Source organism: Brachyhypopomus gauderio, chromosome 16 (assembly GCF_052324685.1).
Source record: "Brachyhypopomus gauderio isolate BG-103 chromosome 16, BGAUD_0.2, whole genome shotgun sequence".
In the NCBI taxonomy this organism is placed as follows: domain Eukaryota; kingdom Metazoa; phylum Chordata; class Actinopteri; order Gymnotiformes; family Hypopomidae; genus Brachyhypopomus; species Brachyhypopomus gauderio.
In genome coordinates, this window is record NC_135226.1 from 19,357,582 (window position 1) to 19,380,174 (window position 22,593).

The 22,593-nt window shown below is 45.5% G+C and overlaps 1 protein-coding gene across 2 annotated transcripts in view; it reads right to left on the reverse strand.

Annotated features, from left to right (window-relative positions):
• tpst1 (tyrosylprotein sulfotransferase 1) overlaps positions 1 to 20,957 on the reverse strand; it is a 28,393-nt gene extending 7,436 nt beyond the window's left edge. For both annotated transcript variants that reach the window (XM_076977378.1, XM_076977377.1), the window contains exons 1-3: positions 20,803 to 20,957; positions 13,029 to 14,061; positions 4,169 to 4,367 (exon numbers count right to left, since the gene is read on the reverse strand). In XM_076977378.1, the coding sequence (XP_076833493.1) occupies positions 4,169 to 4,367; positions 13,029 to 13,864 (1,035 nt within the window). In that variant the 5' untranslated portion in view covers positions 13,865 to 14,061; positions 20,803 to 20,957. The remainder of the gene's footprint in view (positions 1 to 4,168; positions 4,368 to 13,028; positions 14,062 to 20,802) is intronic.
• Between the last annotated feature and the right edge of the window lie 1,636 nt (positions 20,958 to 22,593).

The window sequence follows — 22,593 nt, forward strand, 5'->3', positions numbered from 1 at the left end:
CGCTCTGCCCGGTGTCCTGGTTTGGCACTTCGGATTGTGGCTTGTTTGGCTGGGCTCGTGGGAGGCTTTCTCATCAACTCTCAAGTATGGCGTCCTACACTTATTTATATACCATTCTGATACTTTGTATGATCTCTATACCACACAAGACTGTGAACGATCGCCATTGCCTTGCGATATTACCTTCCAGCGAAACAGACAGTATTGCCCTGTATGATAGAGACTTGGACGCTTGGATAATTGCAAATGTGTTCAAACTCGTGTCAATTGTGTCTTTTAATATGCTGCCTATGTGGTCATCATACGCCTTGAATCAGTTTTACAATATGTCCTGTTTATCATTTCAATATGTTAATTCCCGGAACGCGCACAAAGAAAAATTTTGTAGTTTTTCTTGTGCTCTCTCTCGTTCATTGATTTTGTTGTTACTTCTGGTGTCTGGCAATGTCCATGTAGACCCTGGTCCCCCTATTAATATTGCCACTTCAGTTACCGAGCCAAATCTAAACGGCATAAGCTTCATTGATTTCTGCGAACGCAAAAACTTTGGTTTTTTACACATCAACGCAAGAAGTTTACTCCCTAAAATCGATCATGTGAGAGCATGGGTCGAAAGTTCTAATCCCGAGGTCTTAGTGGTCACTGAAACCTGGTTACGTCCTTCTTTCTCTTATACTGATTTAAATATACCTGGTTACAACTTGTTTCGACAAGATAGATCATCTAAGGGTGGAGGAGTTGCATTATTTGTTAAAGAACACCTTCTGTGCTCTGTTTCACTAGCCAAGTCTATTCCCAAGCAGTTCGATTTACTCGTTCTTAATATTAGGCTTTCCACGAATTTTTCATTGTCAGTGGCTGGGTGCTATCGCCCTCCCTCAGCCCCTGCATGTACACTGTTGGCCTTAAGCAATGCCCTGGTCCCATTTCTAAAGTCTGAACTGGTTTTATTAGGGGATTTAAACTGGGATATGTTAAAAACTCCAGAGAAACTAATTCAACAGCTTGATTCTCTTAATCTTCATCAGCTAATATCCCAACCCACTAGGTTTAATCCTAAAACTCCTGAAAGAGCCTCTTTGATTGATATTATTTTAACTAATTCCCCACATCGTTACCTTTCTGGCGTATTCTGTAATGATATTAGTGACCATTGTTTCATAGCCTGTGTCCGTAAAGGTCACTCTGTTAAACTACCTGCCCTCATTAGTAAAAAACGGATTCTTAAACATTTTAACATTCAAGCTTTTTTACGTGACATAGTTGAGGTCAACTGGAGCAGAGTCAGCCTGATCCCTACGGTAAATGATGCTTGGAATTTATTCTTAGACCTTTTTAACTCAGTTGTTGACAAGCATGCACCTATCAAACGTTTACGATTAAAGAATCGTAATAGCCCTTGGTTTTCCCGAGACTTAGCTGTACTATTACAGCAAAAAAATGCTGCTTGGCGCAAAGCACGCTTGACTGGGTCCCCCCTAGACTGGCTTCTGTTCCGACAGATTCGGAATAAATCTACACAAGCAGTGCGTCAGTCTAAATCTAATTATTACAAGGAGCAATTTAAACGTTGTGGTTCTGATTCTCGTCTGTTCTGGAAAACTGTCAGAGAGTTGGAACATAAACCAGTCGGCACGCCGTCGGCACTAAGATCTGGCGATATTTTAGTCTCTGATAAAAAACGTATGGCGGATATTTTTAATCAACATTTTAGCAATCCTGGTCAGTTTTATGAACCCTTAAATTCTGCTGGGCTGACAAATAGTTTACTGGACTCTCTCCCTATTTCCCCTCCCTTTGCAGCTTCTTCTTTTACCAGGCCCAGTTCTACGTTTACAATTCAGCCCTTTTCAGTATGTGAGGTTTTAACTGAACTGTTGGCACTGGACCCCAAAAAGTCCCCAGGGTTAGATGAGCTAGCACCATTTTTTCTAAATTCTGCAGCTCGTTTTATTGCAGCCCCTGTCACAGATCTTTTTAACTTATCTGTTTGTTCATCTGAATTACCCGCTGATTGGAAAACAGCTATTATCCGTCCTCTTTTTAAAGGTGGTGATCAGGCTGATCCAAACTCGTACAGGCCTATCTCTATTCTGCCATGCTTATCTAAAGTTTTAGAGAAACTCGTAAATAGGCAGCTCACTAAGTATCTCGATGAAAATAATATTCTTTGTCCGATGCAATCTGGTTTTCGCCCAGGCTATGGCTGTGTCACTGCCACCATGAAGGTCCTTAATGATATTACTCATGCATTAGATGCAAAACAATATTGCGCCGCAATATTCATAGACTTAGCTAAAGCCTTTGATTCTGTAGACCATTCCATTCTTCTAAGTAGGTTGGTCAGTGTCGGAGTTTCAGATCATTCTTTGGCCTGGTTTTCTCATTATCTTTCTGATAGGACACAGCAGGTTAGGCTAGATAATTGCCTTTCTCACCCTTTCTCTGTACTTAAAGGTGTTCCACAGGGCTCAATACTAGGACCTACATTGTTCTCTATATACATTAACAACATCTTTCATGCTGCACAAAATTCATTTATTCACCTGTATGCTGATGACACAATCTTGTATGCCACTGGCCCCTCCCCTGCTTCTGTGGAAAAAGGTCTCCAGGACAGTTTTATTCAAATTCAACAGGCTTTTTGTACCCTCAATCTAACGCTAAACTCCTCTAAGACCAAAGTTATGTGGTTTAGTCGAAAAGGGATGGAATCCTCTCCTCCTCTAAAGATCTCATCCATCGAGGGTAAGGTTCTGGAATTGGTCAACACTTATAAATATTTAGGCATTTGGTTAGACAGTTCACTATCATTTTCCCATCATATCTCCATGTTACAATTAAAGATTAAGGCAAAACTCAGTTTTTTATACAGAAATCGTTCTTCATTTACTATAGCGGTCAAACTTATGCTCATTCAAATGACTATACTTCCTCTGTTTGATTATGGTGACATTATCTATCAATCAGCTTCCAAATCCTTGCTTCATAAGTTGGACACTCTCTATCATTCTGCCATACGGTTTGCAACAAACGCTCCATTTAGAACTCATCATTGTACGCTCTACTCATCTGTTAACTGGCCCTCTCTGTTCACTCGACGTAAAATTCACTGGTTTACCTTTATCTACAAAACTCTACTTGGTCATTCACCTCCTTATCTATGTAATTTACTGCAAATAGATTCAGCTACATATAACACAAGGTCTTCATCATATATTAAGCTAAAACCTTCTAAAACATCTACTGCTCTAGGCTGTACTGCATTTCAACATGCTGCTGCCAACGACTGGAACAAACTGCAAGAAACCCTAAAATTGGACACTTTTATTTCATTAACTGCCTTCAAGGACTGCATTAAGAAATTACTTATTGATGCTTGTAATTGTTCTTAAATTTTTTATCTTCTTTACTTCTCTTTTTCTTTTTTCTGTTTCTCTTTTCTTCTCAAGTGTCCTGTGGCGCTTGTCAGGCCGCCATTGTAAATAAGAATATTGTTCTTACTGGCTTGCCTGGTTAAATTAAAGGTTAAATAAAAAAATAAAAAAAAAAACAAAACACTACAGCCCAAACGTAAACCCACTTTACTGACAAAACACTACTGTCTCAAGTGTAAACCCACTAAATTGATCCAGAGATTTTGACATGTGAAAGCCCATGTCTCTAATAGCGCACAGGAGGAAAAGATGCGTGTTACTTTTTTCACCTGATATCCCAGTGTTTGCAGACCCATTTAAAACAGCACATACAGACACCATGTTCATACTGCACACGTCAGCTCCATAATGAAGCTTATTCTACATCTCCTGAGCACATTTATCAAGTTTAAATCCTCAAACAGCTGCTTCATCAGAAAATGTGTGTTTCTCCAGCTGGTTCTCTTCCTCCTGCAATCAAAGCTCCTGGTCATATAGGAAACTTCAAGTGGCATGCAGTCCCTGTGACCTGTGACCTTTGACCGCAGCAGTACCAGGATGTTGGTGTTAGGAGGGCCCGTGTAAATGCCGCTCGACGAGGCTTCCCATAACATGCTCCGAATGTCTCCATCATGCAACACTCTGGGTGGAGCGTAATGGGTCAATGTCCCCAGTGGAATCTAAAGTAAACATGTTTAATTTTGTGTGTGTTATTTTTGTGTGAGCGAGGCCTTCCTTTTGTCAACACTCACCCTTCTGGTGTTGTCCAGGACGTGCGGGTCCGGCCGGCCGTAGTTGGGGGGGTTGGCGTGAGGATCGTAACCCAGTCTGGCCAACATGGGGGCGATGACCGGCATGTCCCGCAGCACGTCAACGGGAATCTTCCCCACCCACTTAGACAGGGCCTCCACGTTGACCGGCTTGATCACCTGATCCGTGGAGCGCTCCACCCTGCAGGGCACGAGACAGCATCATGTCAGCGAAGGGTGGGGGGGCGGGTTTTGCCCGGGCGGACGGATCAGTCAGACGACGGGCCCGAACGCCATCGCAAGATCCAATTAAAGACTGAAAGCTCGGGCTAGCTCCTACTTACAGTGGCTCGTAAAAGGGTCGAATTAGTGGCCTTTCACTCCCTGACATCACCCCCCCCCCCCCCCCCCCCCCCCCCCCACCCCACCATGCGTCACGTTACACGAGGCAAAAAACACTCCGATTTGATTAGGGTAATGACAATAGCAGTGACGGCTCTCCTGACGCCCCGATCTCTGCGATGCTGCTGTGCTGAACCACTACATCACTCCAGACTCACAGACCCTGCTGAGAGACGTGCGAGTGTGCTTACAAACTTCAAGACTGATGACCTGTAGGTTGGAGGCTTTATATAACATCACAAAGGAAGCTCATGCTATATGTGTGGGCATACGGCCGTTTAGGTGTTCGCGAAGCAGCTTTCAAAAAGCGCAAACGCAACGATGCAGTTGCCCTGGTTACAGGGAGACTCTCACGAACATGAAATCTCACAGAAGCAAATTTGCAAGCAGACTAAACATGAATTGTGAATTATAATCACACCCATTGTGAATTATTGATCTGTATTAAATAATATGAGCAGTAAGGTGGGACTAAAAGGATGTCACCCTTTGCATGTAGAAACAGAAAACAAATGATCTGGACTCTGAATGCTCAGTGATGTGGATTAAATGATCAGTTTACATTTAAATTAAACCAATCATGAGGCAGATATTTCAGATTCACATTTTTGCATAAATATTGCGCATAATTTATCAAAATGCAGAACAGTGAGTTAAATAAACACAAATACAGCTTCTCTAAGTCTGACTTTACAACGCCTACCTACTCACTCCTCAGTCTCCTCAGTGATCTATAAGATTACTTTAAAACACCTACATCTACTCACTACTCAGTGATCTATAAGATTACTTTACAACACCTACCTGCTCACTCCTCAGTCTCCTCAGTGATCTATAAGATTACTTTATAACACCTACATCTACTCACTACTCAGTGATCTATAAGATTACTTTACAACACCTACATCTACTCACTACTCAGTGATCTATAATATTACTTTACAACACCTACATCTACTCACTCCTCAGTCTCCTCAGTGATCTATAAGATTACTTTACAACACCTACATCTACTCACTACTCAGTCTCTTCAGTGATCTATAAGATTACTTTACAACACCTACATCTACTCACTACTCAGTGATCTATAAGATTACTTTACAACACCTACATCTACTCACTCCTCAGTCTCCTCAGTGATCTATAAGATTACTTTACAACACCTACATCTACTCACTACTCAGTCTCTTCAGTGATCTATAAGATTACTTTACAACACCTACATCTACTTACTACTCAGTGATCTATAAGATTACTTTACAACACCTACATCTACTCACTACTCAGTGATCTATAAGATTACTTTACAACACCTACATCTACTCACTCCTCAGTCTCCTCAGTGATCTATAAGATTACTTTACAACACCTACATCTACTCACTACTCAGTCTCTTCAGTGATCTATAAGATTACTTTACAACACCTACATCTACTCACTACTCAGTGATCTATAAGATTACTTTACAACACCTACATCTACTCACTACTCAGTGATCTATAAGATTACTTTACAACACCTACATCTACTCACTCCTCAGTCTCCTCAGTGATCTATAAGATTACTTTACAACACCTACATCTACTCACTACTCAGTCTCTTCAGTGATCTATAAGATTACTTTACAACACCTACATCTACTCACTACTCAGTGATCTATAAGATTACTTTACAACACCTACATCTACTCACTACTCAGTGATCTATAAGATTACTTAGCAACACCTACATCTACTCACTCCTCAGTCTCCTCAGTGATCTATAAGATTACTTTACAACACCTACATCTACTCACTACTCAGTGATCTATAAGAAAGCAACACCGTTGTACTTCCCCAAGATTTTCTTGCATTTCAGAAGCTTCTGCAAAACATTCCTTCAAAGTGTCATAAGAGGGAAAAGGCCAGAAGTGTCTCCAGACGTGGTCTTCACCCGTGGTCTTCACCCGTCTGCGCAGCCACAGGGAGGTAGGGCTCCTCTGAGAAGCAGGCTCTCGCCAGAGCCAGAGACTCCTCAAGCCATAGACCCCCATTGTTATTCCCCCCACCGCGGAGAAGCAGAACCAGATGGGGAACAGATTACGATAGACGATCCCCAACTGCGGCCAAGACGCTGGGGAGCGTCAGCGAACAGCCCCTTTACAACCAGAGCAAGGACGGAGGACCAGTTGGGGAGAGAGCCTGAGGCCTGAGGCTTTTTTCTCCCTTTATGGCCGTATATGTTCTATGTTGACCCTTCCACTAAATGAGCAAGCAAAGCAAGACACATGCTAGAACATGTGTGTGTGTGTGTGTGTGTGTGTGTGTGTATGTGAAGGGTCTTAAACTTCTTAAAACTCACAGCAGGAGCCAACCCCATGTGTTCCGTCCCTGCGTTCACACATCACCTCCGGACGGAACGGCGGACAGCACGGAGTCCCTGGGAAACGCCGGCGGTGCTCGGGTGGGGGGGTGCCTCACTCTCGCGCTGCCTTCCAGAGCTAGAGACGCAGCCTCCTCCCCAGAGGGCCGCCAGTCCATTTACACCGACAACAAGACGCGCTTTACGTTTCATTGCTCAAGTCCCTGGCCGATACAGCCCCTGGCTTCAATAATCCACTTACGGTGGAATCGCACTTCACCACTCCCTGCATGATTAATAGACTTCTTTCTTTCTGAGGACAGCGCGCACTGCTGCCTTTTTGTATATTTTATCTTTTTTAAATGTCTTTATTTATTTTAAGAGGGCTGTAGCACAAGATATTTTCCATTAACGGAAAGTGCGGGAAAAAATAAAAAACGTTTCGGTCTGAAGCGATGAACGAGCTTCTAGAAAAGATCTGATGTGGCAAAGAGCTGAAGCCAATCCTGACAGCCTTGCCGCTGTGGATGAGTCACGCCATTCTCCTGAAAAATAACATCTCCGCTGTTGCCATGGCCGACAAACGGGGGGAGACCACCTGGTTCTGACGTGCTGCCGTGAGGTCGCAAAGAGCGGTGGAGACGGAGGGGTACGGCAGCCCGCGGTCTGCGTCACCAGAACCGACGCTTACGCCGGCAGCTTGCGGTCCGCTGAATAACTTGACAGACCAGCTATCGGTAAATACTCCAGCACGCAGACATGCTTACAGCTGATAGCTGTATACCTCATATGCTCGCCTTCCCAAGGTCTGGCCAAAACAGGCCATGATCAGTCTTCATCCTCTCCACCCACAGCCCATATGCCCAGCCAGGCAGGAAACACAACACAGACTGCCGACGTGTCTGAGAACAGCCCTGGGAGGGACAGGGCTACTGCCAGAGACGTCCACCGCGGCAACCGGCACCACACAACACCCTGAAATGGAGGTCTTCCAGCTCTCCACCCGCCCAAAACCACAGCCGCCTACCCCGACCACCCCACCCGGTACCAGCTCTCCTGACGAACGAACGTCGATCGCAGCACAGCACGGTTCCGTCGCGTCTCCCAGGTAGAAACGCGCACAGGAGTGCAGGAGTAACCGCACGCACGCACACGCGAGCGCCTTGCGAGAAGTTCCTCGTGGTTGAGCGCTGTTTAATAGCCTATGGCTGCTTGTTAATTATTCATGGCGTGCTCCAGTGCTCTTCTGCGGGCTTGTGTGTTCCTGGAGACAAACATCAGCTTCGCAGCTTCACCACACTGAGTAATGGCCAGATCTCTGCCACAAGTTGACTGGGGGAGAAATTAAACCAATAAAAAAACAAGGAAGCAATTGATGTTAATGGTCAGGTCCATGCCTTGGCTAGACAGAACCTGGCCCGGGCTGCTGTATGGGGGTGGGGGGACGGTTGCGATGGACGTCCCAGGCAGGGACGTGCTGCCCACAGCCGCAGCAACATCAGACCCTCGCCCTGCAGGTTCTGCGGGCCTGATTTAATGGACTGTTTTCTGAGAGTCCCTTCTGGGACGCAGGGTGGGGCTCTGTGCTTTTCGTCAGCCATTAAGAGCGCTGCAGGCGCTCCCCGTCCACCTAAAAATCCCATCAGCGCCTTCTCCGAAATGAGCTCTGGCTCCGCACGTCTCCCCGGGGGGACTTGAGCGCGTCTGGAGCAGCCGCGTGGCTCGCTCTGACCCGGCCGCTGGCGGACTCGGCACGATGCAGGCAGCCTCTCCATCTCCAGGACCACCGGGCGTGAACGTGCAGACGCCGCACGCCACCGAAAGATTCAGTCTTACTCCTGACTGGGTCCCACGCAGCTATGCTGGTCTCCCCGTAGTTAGTCCCAACGAGCCCACACGCGAGTCCCCAAGTCTTTGGTGGATCACGCATTACAATGTCATTGATGGCAAACTGTGTTCGGTAAAACCTGATGTGTCTGTGTCCGGTAAAGCCTGATGTGTCTGTGTTCGGTAAAACCTGATGTGTCTGTGTTCGGTAAAGCCCGATGTGTCTGTGTTCGGTAAAGCCTGATGTGTCTGTGTTCGGTAAAGCCCGATGTGTCTGTGTTCGGTAAAGCCCGATGTGTCTGTGTTCGGTAAAGCCCGATGTGTCTGTGTTCGGTAAAACCTGATGTGTCTGTGTTCGGTAAAGCCCGATGTGTCTGTGTTCGGTAAAGCCCGATGTGTTTCTCATCAGTGGTGTAAAAAGCCAGAGTTAGGCAGAGGTCGCCCCTTTTATTAATATTTGATTGGAATCAATGAAACGAAGAATGAGATGCATGTGCTCAGTGCCTACACCACTGTCTGGAGACCAGAGGAGTCCAAGAGCACTAAGATCTGCATGTCTTCACCATGGAGCCCTCCTCCTCCTCGCCATGGTCATCCTGACCCCCTCCCTGCAGAGGTCAGGGTCGGTGTGGGGCGTTCTGTGTACGAGCTACCCCAAGTGGTTTCACCCGACCACCAAAGCTTACGGTTTGCTTTGAAAGAGCCAATGGAACAGAACCAATGGCTCTCAGAGCTGAGGGGCTCTTGATAGCTTTACCATGCCATGACTGAAACTCTTAAGTGGTTTCTGAAGCTCTCAAGCACTCAAGGCGTGCCACAGGACACAGAGGACATGGGAGCACACCCCACAATGCACCTGGGTAAAGTCAACATCGGTTGCTCTGTGGGATTCGCATGAATGATTGGCATAATACAACAGAAACACTCATAAACACTAAAACCTCATCCCATTAAAGCATGAAAGCTCTGAATGGCGCAGGAATGAAAAATATACTGGAAGCAAGAGGTCTCACTCACACTCACTACGGAGTGTACACTTTCAAGAAGTGTGGACTTCTAAGCACCAACACAAATCCCTCCCTTTTTTACAGAGTACATCTAACGGCCGTCTTCAAACACATTTTTAAAGGATGGACAAGGAATGGATGTAAAATATTACTGGACTACGGTCTTTTCTTGTTGGTCCCAAAAGGACGCTTTGAATTTGGTCCACATTAGTCTAGACTAGGGGTGGGTATCACCACTGGTTTCCCAGTTCGATTCGATTCCGATTTACAAGGTCCCGATTCAATTCGATTTTCGATTCAATATCGATCTGATTCGATATCGATTCTTGTAGCGAAATTTCAGTTACAATAAAAAGTGTAGTTTGAATGTGAAATGTTGTAATGATACAAGGAACACTCAAACTTTATTAAAATGTATTAAGATATTAGTGTTTATACTGTGAACAACTTTTTTTAAATATCAATTAATGCACACACTTTCACATAGCTCCTTTACCAGAAAAGTCATTGAAAGTGGTTTTGAACAGCCCTTTAAAGTGCAAATTAAGTAAAAAAAAAAACATTTATAAACATAGTTCAGAATATTGTAAACATTAAGGTCCAAAAACTAAGATTTATTTATGACTGCTTTCTGACATCTTGGAGATTGTCAAATTTTTCTGTTGAGAAAACTTCACAGCTTTATACTTGACACGTTGCGACTGGCGTGAGGGTCCGCGCAACGTAAATGACGTAATCGCGGTGGCTCTGCCCGTGCGCTGTCGCTTTGCGAGGTCGTGCACCTCTTGAATTTTGTAACTTCGCGTGCGCCGTGCTTCAGCGCAATTAACAAAGTCATGTTTGCATGGTTCATACACTTAAACAACGGTATGCATATGCAGGGAAAATTGGCCAATTCTAAAGATCGATCTCAGGTTTAATAAATCGATATCGAATCATTCAAATGAAGATCGATTTGAATAAAAAAATCTATTTTTTTATGCACACCCCTAGTCTAGACTAACATAGCTAACATATCTTTAAGAGGTGAGTGGCCTTAACTGACCCTCAGGATCTCATTTGACCTGCTGAGTGCACATGACCCTTTTACCAGGTCATCCCACCATCTTTAAAATGAACAATAATAAACAATAATTAATGTTTATAGTATCTAGGTAATAGAAACCAAATACATATGTAAAAAAGTCACGCAGGTTTGAAGAAGTGTGGTGTATGTTTCAATACGGTTTCCTCCAAAGGATGTTACAACACCATCAGTGCAGATACGCCATGTCACAAAAGCCATGATGAGAGAGCTAGGAAGGACCCTTCTACAGGGTCAAAGGTCAAAGCTTTGAATGTGTGTGTTTTCAATAAACCGGTTCAAGGTATTGCATGCTTTAAGTGGATCCTGCCAACAAAGTGGTTTAAGCCCCCTGTACACTACACTAATATCCAGTTGGTCAGCACAGTAGTTTTGCCTTAGAAATTGAACCGATTCTGTTCCTCCATTACACGCCCGCTGAAACATGCTGTTTTTTAATAGATGATGTCATTAGCTAAGAGCCTCGTTCATTGTTACAGTGGCCCCACTGGCCATGAAACAACAACAAACATTTCTTCTCCCTGCCTTCAAATGTTTCCCACCCCTCACCAAAACCTCTTTTAAGTGTGCAAGTTCAGAAACGTGTCCAAGAGCAGGAACACAGGCCAATTACAGTAATGGGGAGGTAAACACAGTGTGTTCTGGCCCCTGTCAGTATTTCTCTGCACTTCCGTTCAGAACAAGTTTCAACAGCTCCAACACACTAAGTGACAGATTCCTGCTTTAAGGGACAAAGCCTAAACAGCAGCAGCCTATAATGCACTACAATGCTTTATAATGTGCTATAATGCACTACAATGTGCTATTATGTACTATTATGTACTCAAGGGTCTGTGCCCTTGAGCAAGGCACCTAACCCCAACTGCTCCCCGGGCGCCGGGCTAGGGCTGCCCACCGCTCTGGGCATGTGTGATCCACAACCCCCTAGTAATCACTAGTGTGTGTGTGTGTGTGTGTGTGTTCTAACTGCACAGATGGGTTAAAAGCGGAGGACAAATTTTGATTGCGGTGTAAAAAAAATCACAATTGACAAAATACGGCACATTTATAATGTACTACAATGCGCTATAATGCGCTATCATGCGCTATAATGCACTATAATGCGCTATTATGTGCTATAATGCGCTATAATGCACTATAATGCGCTATTATGTGCTATAATGCACTATAATCCATTTCAAAATGCTACACGTGGACACAGAGAGAGATTAGAGAGGGCGTGAGGTGTCCCAATGTGTGGCCAGAGGGTCTGAGTCTGCCTGCCCGGCAAGACGGGAGCAGGACAGATCTGTCGGCCTGTACACTGTGTTCCTGTCCCAGACGATGTCCAGACAGAAGCCCCATTTCCGCAGGGGGGGGGCGTTAGCTATGTGGCAAGGGAGCGTGACTGCAGCGTACCTCTGAATCCTGTGTGAAATCTGGGGGCTAAATGACAATCGCACTCTGTTCTCGAATGTTGCGTGTATTAAAAAATAAAAACAAATCGTCAGAGAAGAGCTTTTTGTTTGTTAAACAAACAACTAAGAGCACGTTTATCGTAGCAGGAATGTGACGGAGTCAAACCCTTCATTTTGCCTTCCTCACACGCCACCACACCTCATCGTCAGTGTCAGTGGTACTCAACCCATCCTGTTCTCTGACAGGAAACCATTAGTTAACACAGATCTCACAACCAGGGCTGTATTTCCACATTTGCATCTTGTGTTGTAACCTTATTGTTCAGTAAGATCACACACATGCATACACACAGCAGGTGAAGTTGGATATGTCAAAAAGGCATGTTCTTAAAAAGGCTATTTAAGGCACTGGCTGCAATATCTTCAAAGAGAAAGACAGATGGGCACCTTAACCAAACAAGTTAATAAGGGGCTTTAATGTCCAGAAGCAGAACGCTGCTGGTTTGTGTTTTAGTATTCTGCTGTGGACTGTAATTACAGCAAAACAATTACACTTTGAAATTCAATTAAACCAGTATGCAATACAGTCCATGAGGTGGTGATCTGCAGAGGAGATGATTCAGTCTGCCCTTCCCCAACCACGCCCCACTTCTCCCCAAACCCCACCCTAAGCCCCAGCCCTCTCCCAATCATACCCCATCCCTCCCCTTCCCCAAACCCACCCCATCCATCTCCCAATAACAACCCCCCCCAACCCTAACCTGCTGGAGTCGCAACACAAGTCACGCCGGCCAGCTGCCACTTACTTAGAGAGGGACACGCCTCCTGCCTTCCCGATGAGCTCTTCGTGATGCAGGACCGCCTCGTTCCAGGGAACGTCCAAGAACTTGAGCAGTGTCCTCATCCACTTCTCAGGGTGGAGGACGAGCTGCTCGTAGTGCACTGGCAGGCACTTGTCGGCCGCCTCCAGGCACTGAGTGTACATGGTCTCTATGGCGCGGTTCCACTTGGTGAGGCAGTCACGGTAGCTGTTCAGGTCGAAGCCCGCGATCGTGACCTTGCGCGAGATCATGGAGTGGACGGAGGCGCGCCCGTCACGGATCATGAGGACGAACTTGGCACGTGGAAAGATCTTGGCCAAGTAGGAGAGGGACTTCAGGGCGAACGGGTCCTTGTTGCACAGGTAGGCGGCCGGCTCTCCGTGTTTGACGATGATCTCCAGCAGGAAGGCCTGCATGGCCGCGTCCAGAACCTCGTCGGTGACGCCCGCCTCGTCCAGACGCATCTTCTCGCGGCCCGAGCGGCTCCACATCTGCTTCATGGCCAGGATGCGCGGGATGACGCGGGTCTCCTCGCCGCAGCGGACGTCCGGGTGGGCGTCCAGCATGGCGCGCATCAGCGTGGTCCCGCTGCGGGGCACGCCGCCGATGAAGATGAGCGGCATGTCCTTGTTGTAGACGAAGGGGCTGCTGAGGTTGTGTCCCGTACGCAGCGTGGCGTGCAGGCTGCCCAACAGGGGCGCCACCACCCGCTCCTCCGCCCGGTGGTGGCACTCCATGGCGTGCCGGCCCAGGTAGAAGACTGTGACGGAGCTGATGACCAAGCAGGCCACCAGAAGGTTCTGCCTCAGCTTGCCGATCATCTCGGAGAAGGGAGGGGAAGCCTGAGGGCGGGGCTTGTGGGCGGGTGCTGCGGAGGGAGGGGGCGGGGCTGACGCTGGACAAGGGGAGGGGAAAGGGCCGAGGGAGAGGCCCGTTCTTCAGGAGGTCCGGGAGACACACGAGCGGACATCGGGTTCCCCAGCACGCAGGTCTCGCCAAACGCCCAGCGCCATCAGGCCTGCAAACACAAAGCAGAGCACAGGGCCGTCATCCACTCCGCATGAGACTACGGCATCTCATATGGGTCATTTCACCAGACTATTGATCTCAGGTCAACACTACAGTCGCATTTAAACATGAAAAGAACACACACACACAAAAAACCCCTCAGTCGACAGGCAGTGAGTGGCTGGATGAAAGACCGCACCGGAAACTCATATCGAACTTCACTATATTGAGCAATAAGCAGAATTGGATTCTTCTGAGAACTGGGGAGCGATGAGACACCCGTTAACAGACACTGATCTGGTCGGGTTTCCCTCATTTCGGCTCATCTTTCAATTGTGCTTCGGAGACAGTTCAGAGAAGCCATCTCCACCGGAAACAAGACGCGTGACCTCAAAGCCTTTAATTTGCCGGGCTGTATGCATACTTAAGGAGCGAGCGGCTAGCCCCACACAACAGGAGCACATAAACACCCCACCGCACACAGCTGGCTCAGACTCGCTGGTCGTGTCGTGAGGTTTTCCTCTTGTGCTATTCTCCGACCAAAGTGGTCATCGGCCCAACACAGGCGGCCCGCGGTGAAATCGGCGCTGGGACGTGCTGGTCAAAGACGGGCAGAAACAGAAGGGCTGCGGGTCATGACACGGGCAGGAATCACAGTCTTCCTGCCACCAACTCATTATTGTAATGGGAGACGTGGGATCATGTCAATGTGGCCTGGTTTTCAGGACAAGCGTTGGAGGATTTAGGACAAACTTAGATGAAGATGTCCATTAGAATCCAGCAAATATTTTCATTTGTGATTATCTAATGTTTATTGCAGTAAAGGCCAATAAGAGAGAGGAGAGGGTTTCTTAAAGTATTTGACAACTCTGAACAAACCCCCACAAATGTCCATTTGACCAGATCACATTATGTTCACATGGGGCATGTTTCTCATTTTTACACTTTTTGTCAAGAGTTTCAGGACTGGTGTGTGAGAGAGAGACAGGAGAGAGAGAGAGAGAGAGAGAGAGAGAGAGAGAGAGAGAAAACAGTATTGTGGGCTCGTCTAACCTCAGCTAAAAGCCAAGGAAGTGGAAAAAGTTCAGATGAGCTCAAGGACAACATGTAAACTAAAGATGACGAGAGTGAAACAAGCTCTACTCCATTTGCAGGGTTTAGTTTTTTTGTTTTTTTAACAAACTGATGAAATTTGGCAGTCCATCAGGAATGGAAAGCATGCTACAGACATCTCAACTGGGTTTTAATGAAAATGCCAAGACAAAGAACCGCAGTACATCTGCTGCTGTCTGTCCAAGGAGACCAGGAATAGTGAGAAGAACCCTGAGAAAGATGCAAGCAACGTCAGAACATCACAATGGATTACGGCACTTGGCTTCCTGTCACACCTGTCCTCACATGGCAGCTTCCCAACACGTTTAGAAACAAGGTTAGATGAAGAGGAGGTTTGATGAAGAGGAGATCTGAGCTTGTCCGATTCCTCAGCCACAGGACGATGATGCTGTCAGGGGGAAACATGATTGCCAAACTCTAGTCCTACCAATCACAGTGGATCACCATTACTGAAGACGTTTAGTTTCAGCAAGCATGGCACGTCCTTTGCCAAAAGGACAAAACACTCGAACTCTGTCTGGTTCTGCATGCAATGCCGGGGCCTAAGAAACCGACCGATTAAAATACAGAAACCTCAGGAGGTTCCACGTCTCGTGATCAGTGGAGAACGGCCAGACCAAACAGTAGCACAATAGCAGCGCAGAACAGACAGTATAAAATGAGAGAGAGAGAGAGAGAGAGAGAGAGAGAGAGAGAGAGTGTAAAATAACAAAATAAATAAATAAATAAATAAAAACAGCTGACAGAGCGAAAACAAAGAAAACCATGTGAAGGGCTCCAACGAATCTCCATTTAAATGTCTGTTGCATACAGAGCGGGGGGACATTCAAAGTATAAGAACAGACTCATATGCAAATGTGTTGCACATGTACTCGGATGTATCTGGCAATGTTACAATCACCTTTGAGAGGAACCGGCACAGAACGACCCCCACAGCTAACAGACTACAGCGGTTAGGCAACATTTAGTCTCAAGTTTCATCTCGGTAAAGCCGAAATCAAGAAGGTGTTGGTGTTAAATTAAGAGTGCCTCCTCGCTGCTGTTACAGATACCCACCACTGGATTTCCCATTGATCTGTTTGGGGGCCTTCCATAGGCCTGTGTGGCCACCAGACCGCATGAACGGTTAATAATGAGCACTTCAACAAGGTTTGATGGTCAACATACGAAGGGCCGCTTTCACAACAACGTGGCAGACAATCTCACACAGAGGAGAAACAGATTCTTCTATCTCAACTCTAGAGAACGAGAGGACCACTCATATTTCATTGCTCAAGAGATATGGTGGGATTAAAAAAAATATGCTTGGAAGCCTTTCTTTATTGTATTCATTGCTTCTTGACCGTGTCCAACAGACTTTTTCAGGTTGCCGCAACGCTCCCGAAGGTTCAGCTCTGTCCTGCTAATGTAGGTTAGTGTCTTTCCCATTTCTGAAACAGAAGCGTGTGATGTTGCTTGGCATGAGTATAAAGATGATCGCCCCAATTTCACATTAGTGTGAAACACAGTACCAGGGTCTGCTGCCAGTGCACTTCTGTATAACGTAGCTCAAGTTATTTTGGTAATAAGAGCAGCGTTGTAACGGACATGCTTGCTTACTTTACGCTAATCTCAAATACAAGACATTACATTGCAACAGAAAATGCAGAGAGATACGCTGACAGATTTAACTGCTATTAGATAATAGTTCATCTGGATCAAAGCAGCCATCAAAAATGCAAACAAGGATCTGAAATATCAGTGCAAAAATGATTTTGTTTGAATATATTACATCTCTAATTGGTGCTACTACACAGGTTAGTGCAGTGTCATCCTCCTCTTTAATTAATTTACACAGGCAATGCAGACAGCAGAAAAACAAGGAAACCCCATAAATGTTCTTTACCAACTTTAATAATAATCAATAGTGACACTCGAAAGTCATTCAGCAACACGTACATCTCAACTACGGTGTTTTATTGGTGATGGTGGTGTTGGAGAAAGCGGTTATTTTAGTCTGAACTACATCTTTAAAGATGCATGTAGGTGAGGGTGTCAACTCTGAGGTGTTTCTTCATGAAAACACTAACAATTAGGCATTTTGCTTGTCCTCATACCTTCCTTTGCTCTAAAAAAACTCATCTGGACTTTGATAATTACCGTAACCAACTATTCTACAGCATGAAATAAAAATGAATTAACTAACTAAATAAAAGATTGCTTGGAAAAGCACAAGAATTATTTTTTTAACACCACCATATTTTATACTGCAGTCTTACAGCCTTCAATGTATTACAAACGGACTCCTCCAACCTGAAACCATGTTGCATGAAGGGAAATTGTGTTAATCCTTGCCAAAGAAAAGCTTCCTCGGCCTGCACCAGCAGACAGACCCCTCCTCATGACCCTGGGGCCCCTACACACCCACCAAATGCCTGGAAGATATTTTTTACCAAAAGGGAGGCCTTTCCATCACACATCTTTAGCTCAATTTGTGAAACAGAATCACCCTGAAAAGATCCTCTACGCATTTCACGTTTAACCCTGACCCCTTCCCCTGATCACTGCTTTAAGGGTCAACCTGGCGCAGTAAAACCAAAGACCCCCTAAAGAATCGCTGCTAAAGGGAACCAAATTGCGCTGCTGTGTGGCGTGGGTCAGCAGACCTCCCTGTAGCCCAAACCAACAGATGGGGCAGCCAGACAAAATGTGGTCTACTGAACAACAACAACAAAACAATTAAAAACAGCACAGTAATTCAGCTATTCCTGAGTTTGACACATATAATCTCGGGGGGTCTCTGAGTAACCACCAAGCCCACACAAGAGGCGCTCAGTGTTCGTTCAGCTTCCACTCGCTCGAATTAACACCACCGGTTAATGCCTGGTGCAGACAACTTCAGAAAGCCATCAAGAAACGGCAGGTTTAGAATTCAGCCTCGAATTCAGCAAAGGAACAAGTTACAAACTTACAAAAGGCTTTATATAGCTGATCTCTCCACATCATCTCCAATAGTTCATTATCTCTTTATTTATTTAGCTGTAACCTCTGAGTAAAGATTACTGATGTTTGAAATCCTCAAAGACGGGTTTTCACCCGTCTAAATAATGCCATCCACGTGACATTTATATGTTCTGAGAGCCGAGGACAGTCCACCGTACACTGGTGAAGGAGCGCACACATCCTGTTGTACTATGAAAATATTAAACAGAAAGAAAAGGTCTGGTCTGATGTGTTCATGGCCAGCTGTACAGCCCATGTGACTGGCTAAAATAACCCTGTTGACTTTAGCTGAAGGCTAGCTAGCATCTTCGCCAAATTATAGCAAAGGCACGTCATTTGCTGCAGAGTCAGGGAGCATGAGTATGCTACACTGAGTCAGCTCGGCATGGCGTTCATGATTAAGCCCCTGGTCAGGCGCACAATGCCGGCGTTATAATTTCTCCATTCATGACACATTTGCTCACATGCATTTAAAGAATTATGTTATGATAACATTCATTCAAAGTGCTTCTGAATTAACTGCACTAAGTCCTGCTTCTCTGGAATATACACACACATACACAATATACACACACACACACACACACACACACACACACACACACACACACGTGTGTGTATAAACATTATTTGTTTGTTTTTTGTGATAGAGACAGCGATCATCCAGGAAGCCGAAAAAATGGATGAGCTTGTTCTGGGAATGAGACCTGGGTGTGAGACTTGGGTATGAGACCTGGGTATGAGACCTGTATGGTTGCTGCCCTCGGTATTTGTCACATATATCACACACACACACACACACACACACACATACACACACACACACACACCTCTGGAGAACTGCAGTTTCATTTCCAATGACAAGGCTATCAGTCAGAATCCTGGCTCTAGAGTACAAATTATTGATCTACTGCTCCAAATATCATGAGACAGTGAATATCTACACAAACGGTAAGTCTACAACAAATAGAAGATTTTAGTCAACATAAATTTAGAAAAGTACCGACACCTGCAAACTGGCAGGTACACTTGTATTATTTATTAATATTCCAATCCACGCTGGTGGTGACTGTAATAGCTGCAAACCCTCAAAACAAAACATATCAATCTCAACTGCCTTGTGATCGCTATCAGACAGGTCAGCACAGCCATCTTTAATGGGAAAACAGAGAGTGTGTGTGTGTTTTAGGCAAGAAAAGAAGACCTTGATGAGGACACACTCGGACCAGAGTGAACTTTGTACAGAGTGAATCCTTCTGTACAGAAAAGCTCCAATTCAAAATTAGCAATTTTAACAAAAGCAATTGAAATCTTTTCATGAAAGAAAAAGAAAGAGAAACCTGGCCCGGTACGTAGTACAGATAAACTGATAATAGCGATTAACAAACAAGTTTAAAGTTCATGTTACAGACCTCTAAGCAAACAAGTGCAACTGCCTGTAAAAGTGGGACAAATCTATACCGAACAACCACGTTCCTGTGAATTTCCATTAGATTATTCAATTAGAATATAAATATAAATCATAAGACAGTTACAATCCTTATTAGTTTTTGCTGAGGCACTAACTACCAATTTGATTGCTGAAGAAGTGGTGACTTGTTTCTCAAGAAAGCCACTAGACTTCTTCTCATTTCTAGAGGAGAAAGAACAGTTGAACACGTCCAAGGCCAAGAATGCCACAGTAGCTGCCCGAGTGTGTTAGTTATCACCACCACATCCTGCATCACTGTCAAAGGATGACAGACCGACACACACGCAGACTCGGAACATGCGTGTGTAAAACACCGATCACCTGCACGAGCCCGTGCGCGCGCGCACACACACACACACACACACACACATACACACACACACGAGTTCGGTTCAAACTTCACAGAAGGCTGAACACAGAACCACACAGAGGGGGTTTCATTTACACATCACTCAGTTACCCAGTCATGCATCTGGACTATTAGCGGGATTCTTCACGAACACGTTTCTACCAGAAAGATCTAGATCATCTCCTTAAATCAGTAGGTTGTGTGTGTTGATCATTTTGGTTCCCATCGTTCTGATCTACAGAACTGATGGACACACACGCCTACGGAGCCTGCAGCCGAACACCACGCTGGCATTACGAGTGAAGGCACACAGGATCATGGGTCCATCAGCACCAGTCGGGCATGTATCAGACACATCGGTTATATTCTTGATGATGTTCTGACGGCCCTGCGTGTCGGTTCTTGTTTACATAACCACGAGCGACTACACGGGCCATTCAAACGGAACCAGAACAACAAGCCTGAAGCACATCTGAGAAATCACATTAGAGTTCCTACATATAATCGCACACAACGCCCGAAGTGTCAGACGACCGGACCGACCGGACCGCTCCGAACGCAGCCCAACGCGCGAGACTGTAGAACGACGGCACGTGCCAAGTCCGCATCCCCCCCCCCCCCCCCCGCCCCCCCGAACCCCAAATTCATGCTCCGTTTTTTAAAGGAAGTTTTGAATCAAATGCCGTGTATCGAACCCCCGGGGGGAGACGGGCGTGTATCAGCCCGAGCAGAGCCGAGGGGAGCCGGGCTGAAGTTGCACCAGCGGACACCCTACGGCCAAGGAGCCACTACACGCATCCACACGGTACCAGCGGTGATAATGTGGTGGGACTCACCTAATGCAGCAGATCCGTCACAGCGAACAGTCTGGAGCCGCACAACACCCACCACCGCACATTACATTCGTCTAACGCTCCGGTTAGTGCGTAAAAATGCGACACCGAACTCGGTCCGACGGCGCTCTCACCACGACCGGATCACAGACCGCGCGTCATATTTACTGGGTTGCCAGATCTATCGCCAAACCCCTAAACGTGCCGCCCGTCACATATTTAACGCTTTATTTATAACGTACAACATATAACATATTTAAGAGGGCTACTTCATTTACAGTTTATAAGGTGGTGATGTTGAATAGGAAAATCTCACCTCAGCAGCGACCCGTGTCTGCGAAACAGCACTTCGGAGTGATTACTCTCAAACGGGCAACCACGTTTAGCGAGCGGGAGGCTGGAGCAAGGAGAAACATGATTGGTTGAGGGTTCGTGGATCGCGAGTCCCTTCACGTAGCGGATTGGTTTAGACATTCAGGGCCCCGCCCTCTCTTGCCCGTGTTTTGTAAGGTAGCCGCACGGTGCGCTTTACGTTAAAGTGATAGCGCAGCCTCCCGAAAAGAAACAAGTCTATTCAGGTCGTACAAATATTTATATGGAAAATACAGAGGGAATTTACAGCAGCAGTAGCCAGTAAAAACAGACTTAAATTTTAAAAGGAACTAATTTGAGATTAGAAATGACCTACAACATTGTAAATGAGAGGTATTTATATTGATTGATTATATATATGGTATAAACTATAGTAACGTTGAATGGTCAATAGCTTGTTAACTAATACAAGTGACCCTCCATTCATTAGACTATAACCTATGTGGATGAAAGTGATTCTGAAAATATATTGATTTTTCTCTTATAGACACTCAGTGCACTCTCATACCAAAGTAACTTGTTTGCAAAATAACTGCAGTAGGCAAATAAAACCTTGCAGAGACATTTCAAAAGGGCATATTTGACAGTTCAAACAGGACTAATGGTAGTTAACACACAAACAGAAAATCATACTGTTCCTGAGGAAAAGACCCATAGAAACCCACATAAAAAGTATTATTCTTCCATTGTGTTATGCATTATTTATGTCTATAAAAACTACAAAGCTAAGTGAAACCCATCTTTTAAAAACTAATGAAACTCGTGTATCATTCAACCTTGTGTATTATGTTTTTTTTTTGTAACAAAAAGTCTTCAGCATTCTATAATAAAGGTCAAGGCACAGAGTAGACCACTGTGAAGTAGTGTAAGCCATGCTCTCAAAAACAGTGTCCGAGGTATAATAAATGACCTGCACCATCTCTCTGTTTGCGACTCCTCCATAACTTATTTGCCCACCACCCAAGCACAGCCAGTGGATGGTGGCCCAGAATAGTTTATATTTCCCCTGACTCAGGCAGTCTTGTTAGGGCCCATGTATCTGTTCATGGGTCTGGAGTCTCCCTCCACTTCTCTAGTGCTTGCCTCTTGATTTAGGTCAGATAATCTAAGCAGTTTTCCCCTAATGTCTCCTGTGTTTCTATGTTTGTGTTTCTACCTTCAGCAAACACCTCTCTTAAGTCATGTGATTATCACACACGGGGCAACGTACAACTGACACAACTTGGCACAGACAGTGACAAAATCACAATCAGGAACACTAAAGGCTCAGTTCAAGGTTTTTGGAGCAGAAACAAACATCCCATTCAGCCTATTACACTGAGGTCATGTCCAGACAAAGGGTCACGGACCCCACAGCGAATTTCCTTATTTCCTTCTCTGGAGTAGCAGCTATTCAAACCCCTCGCGCTCTCCCTATAGCAG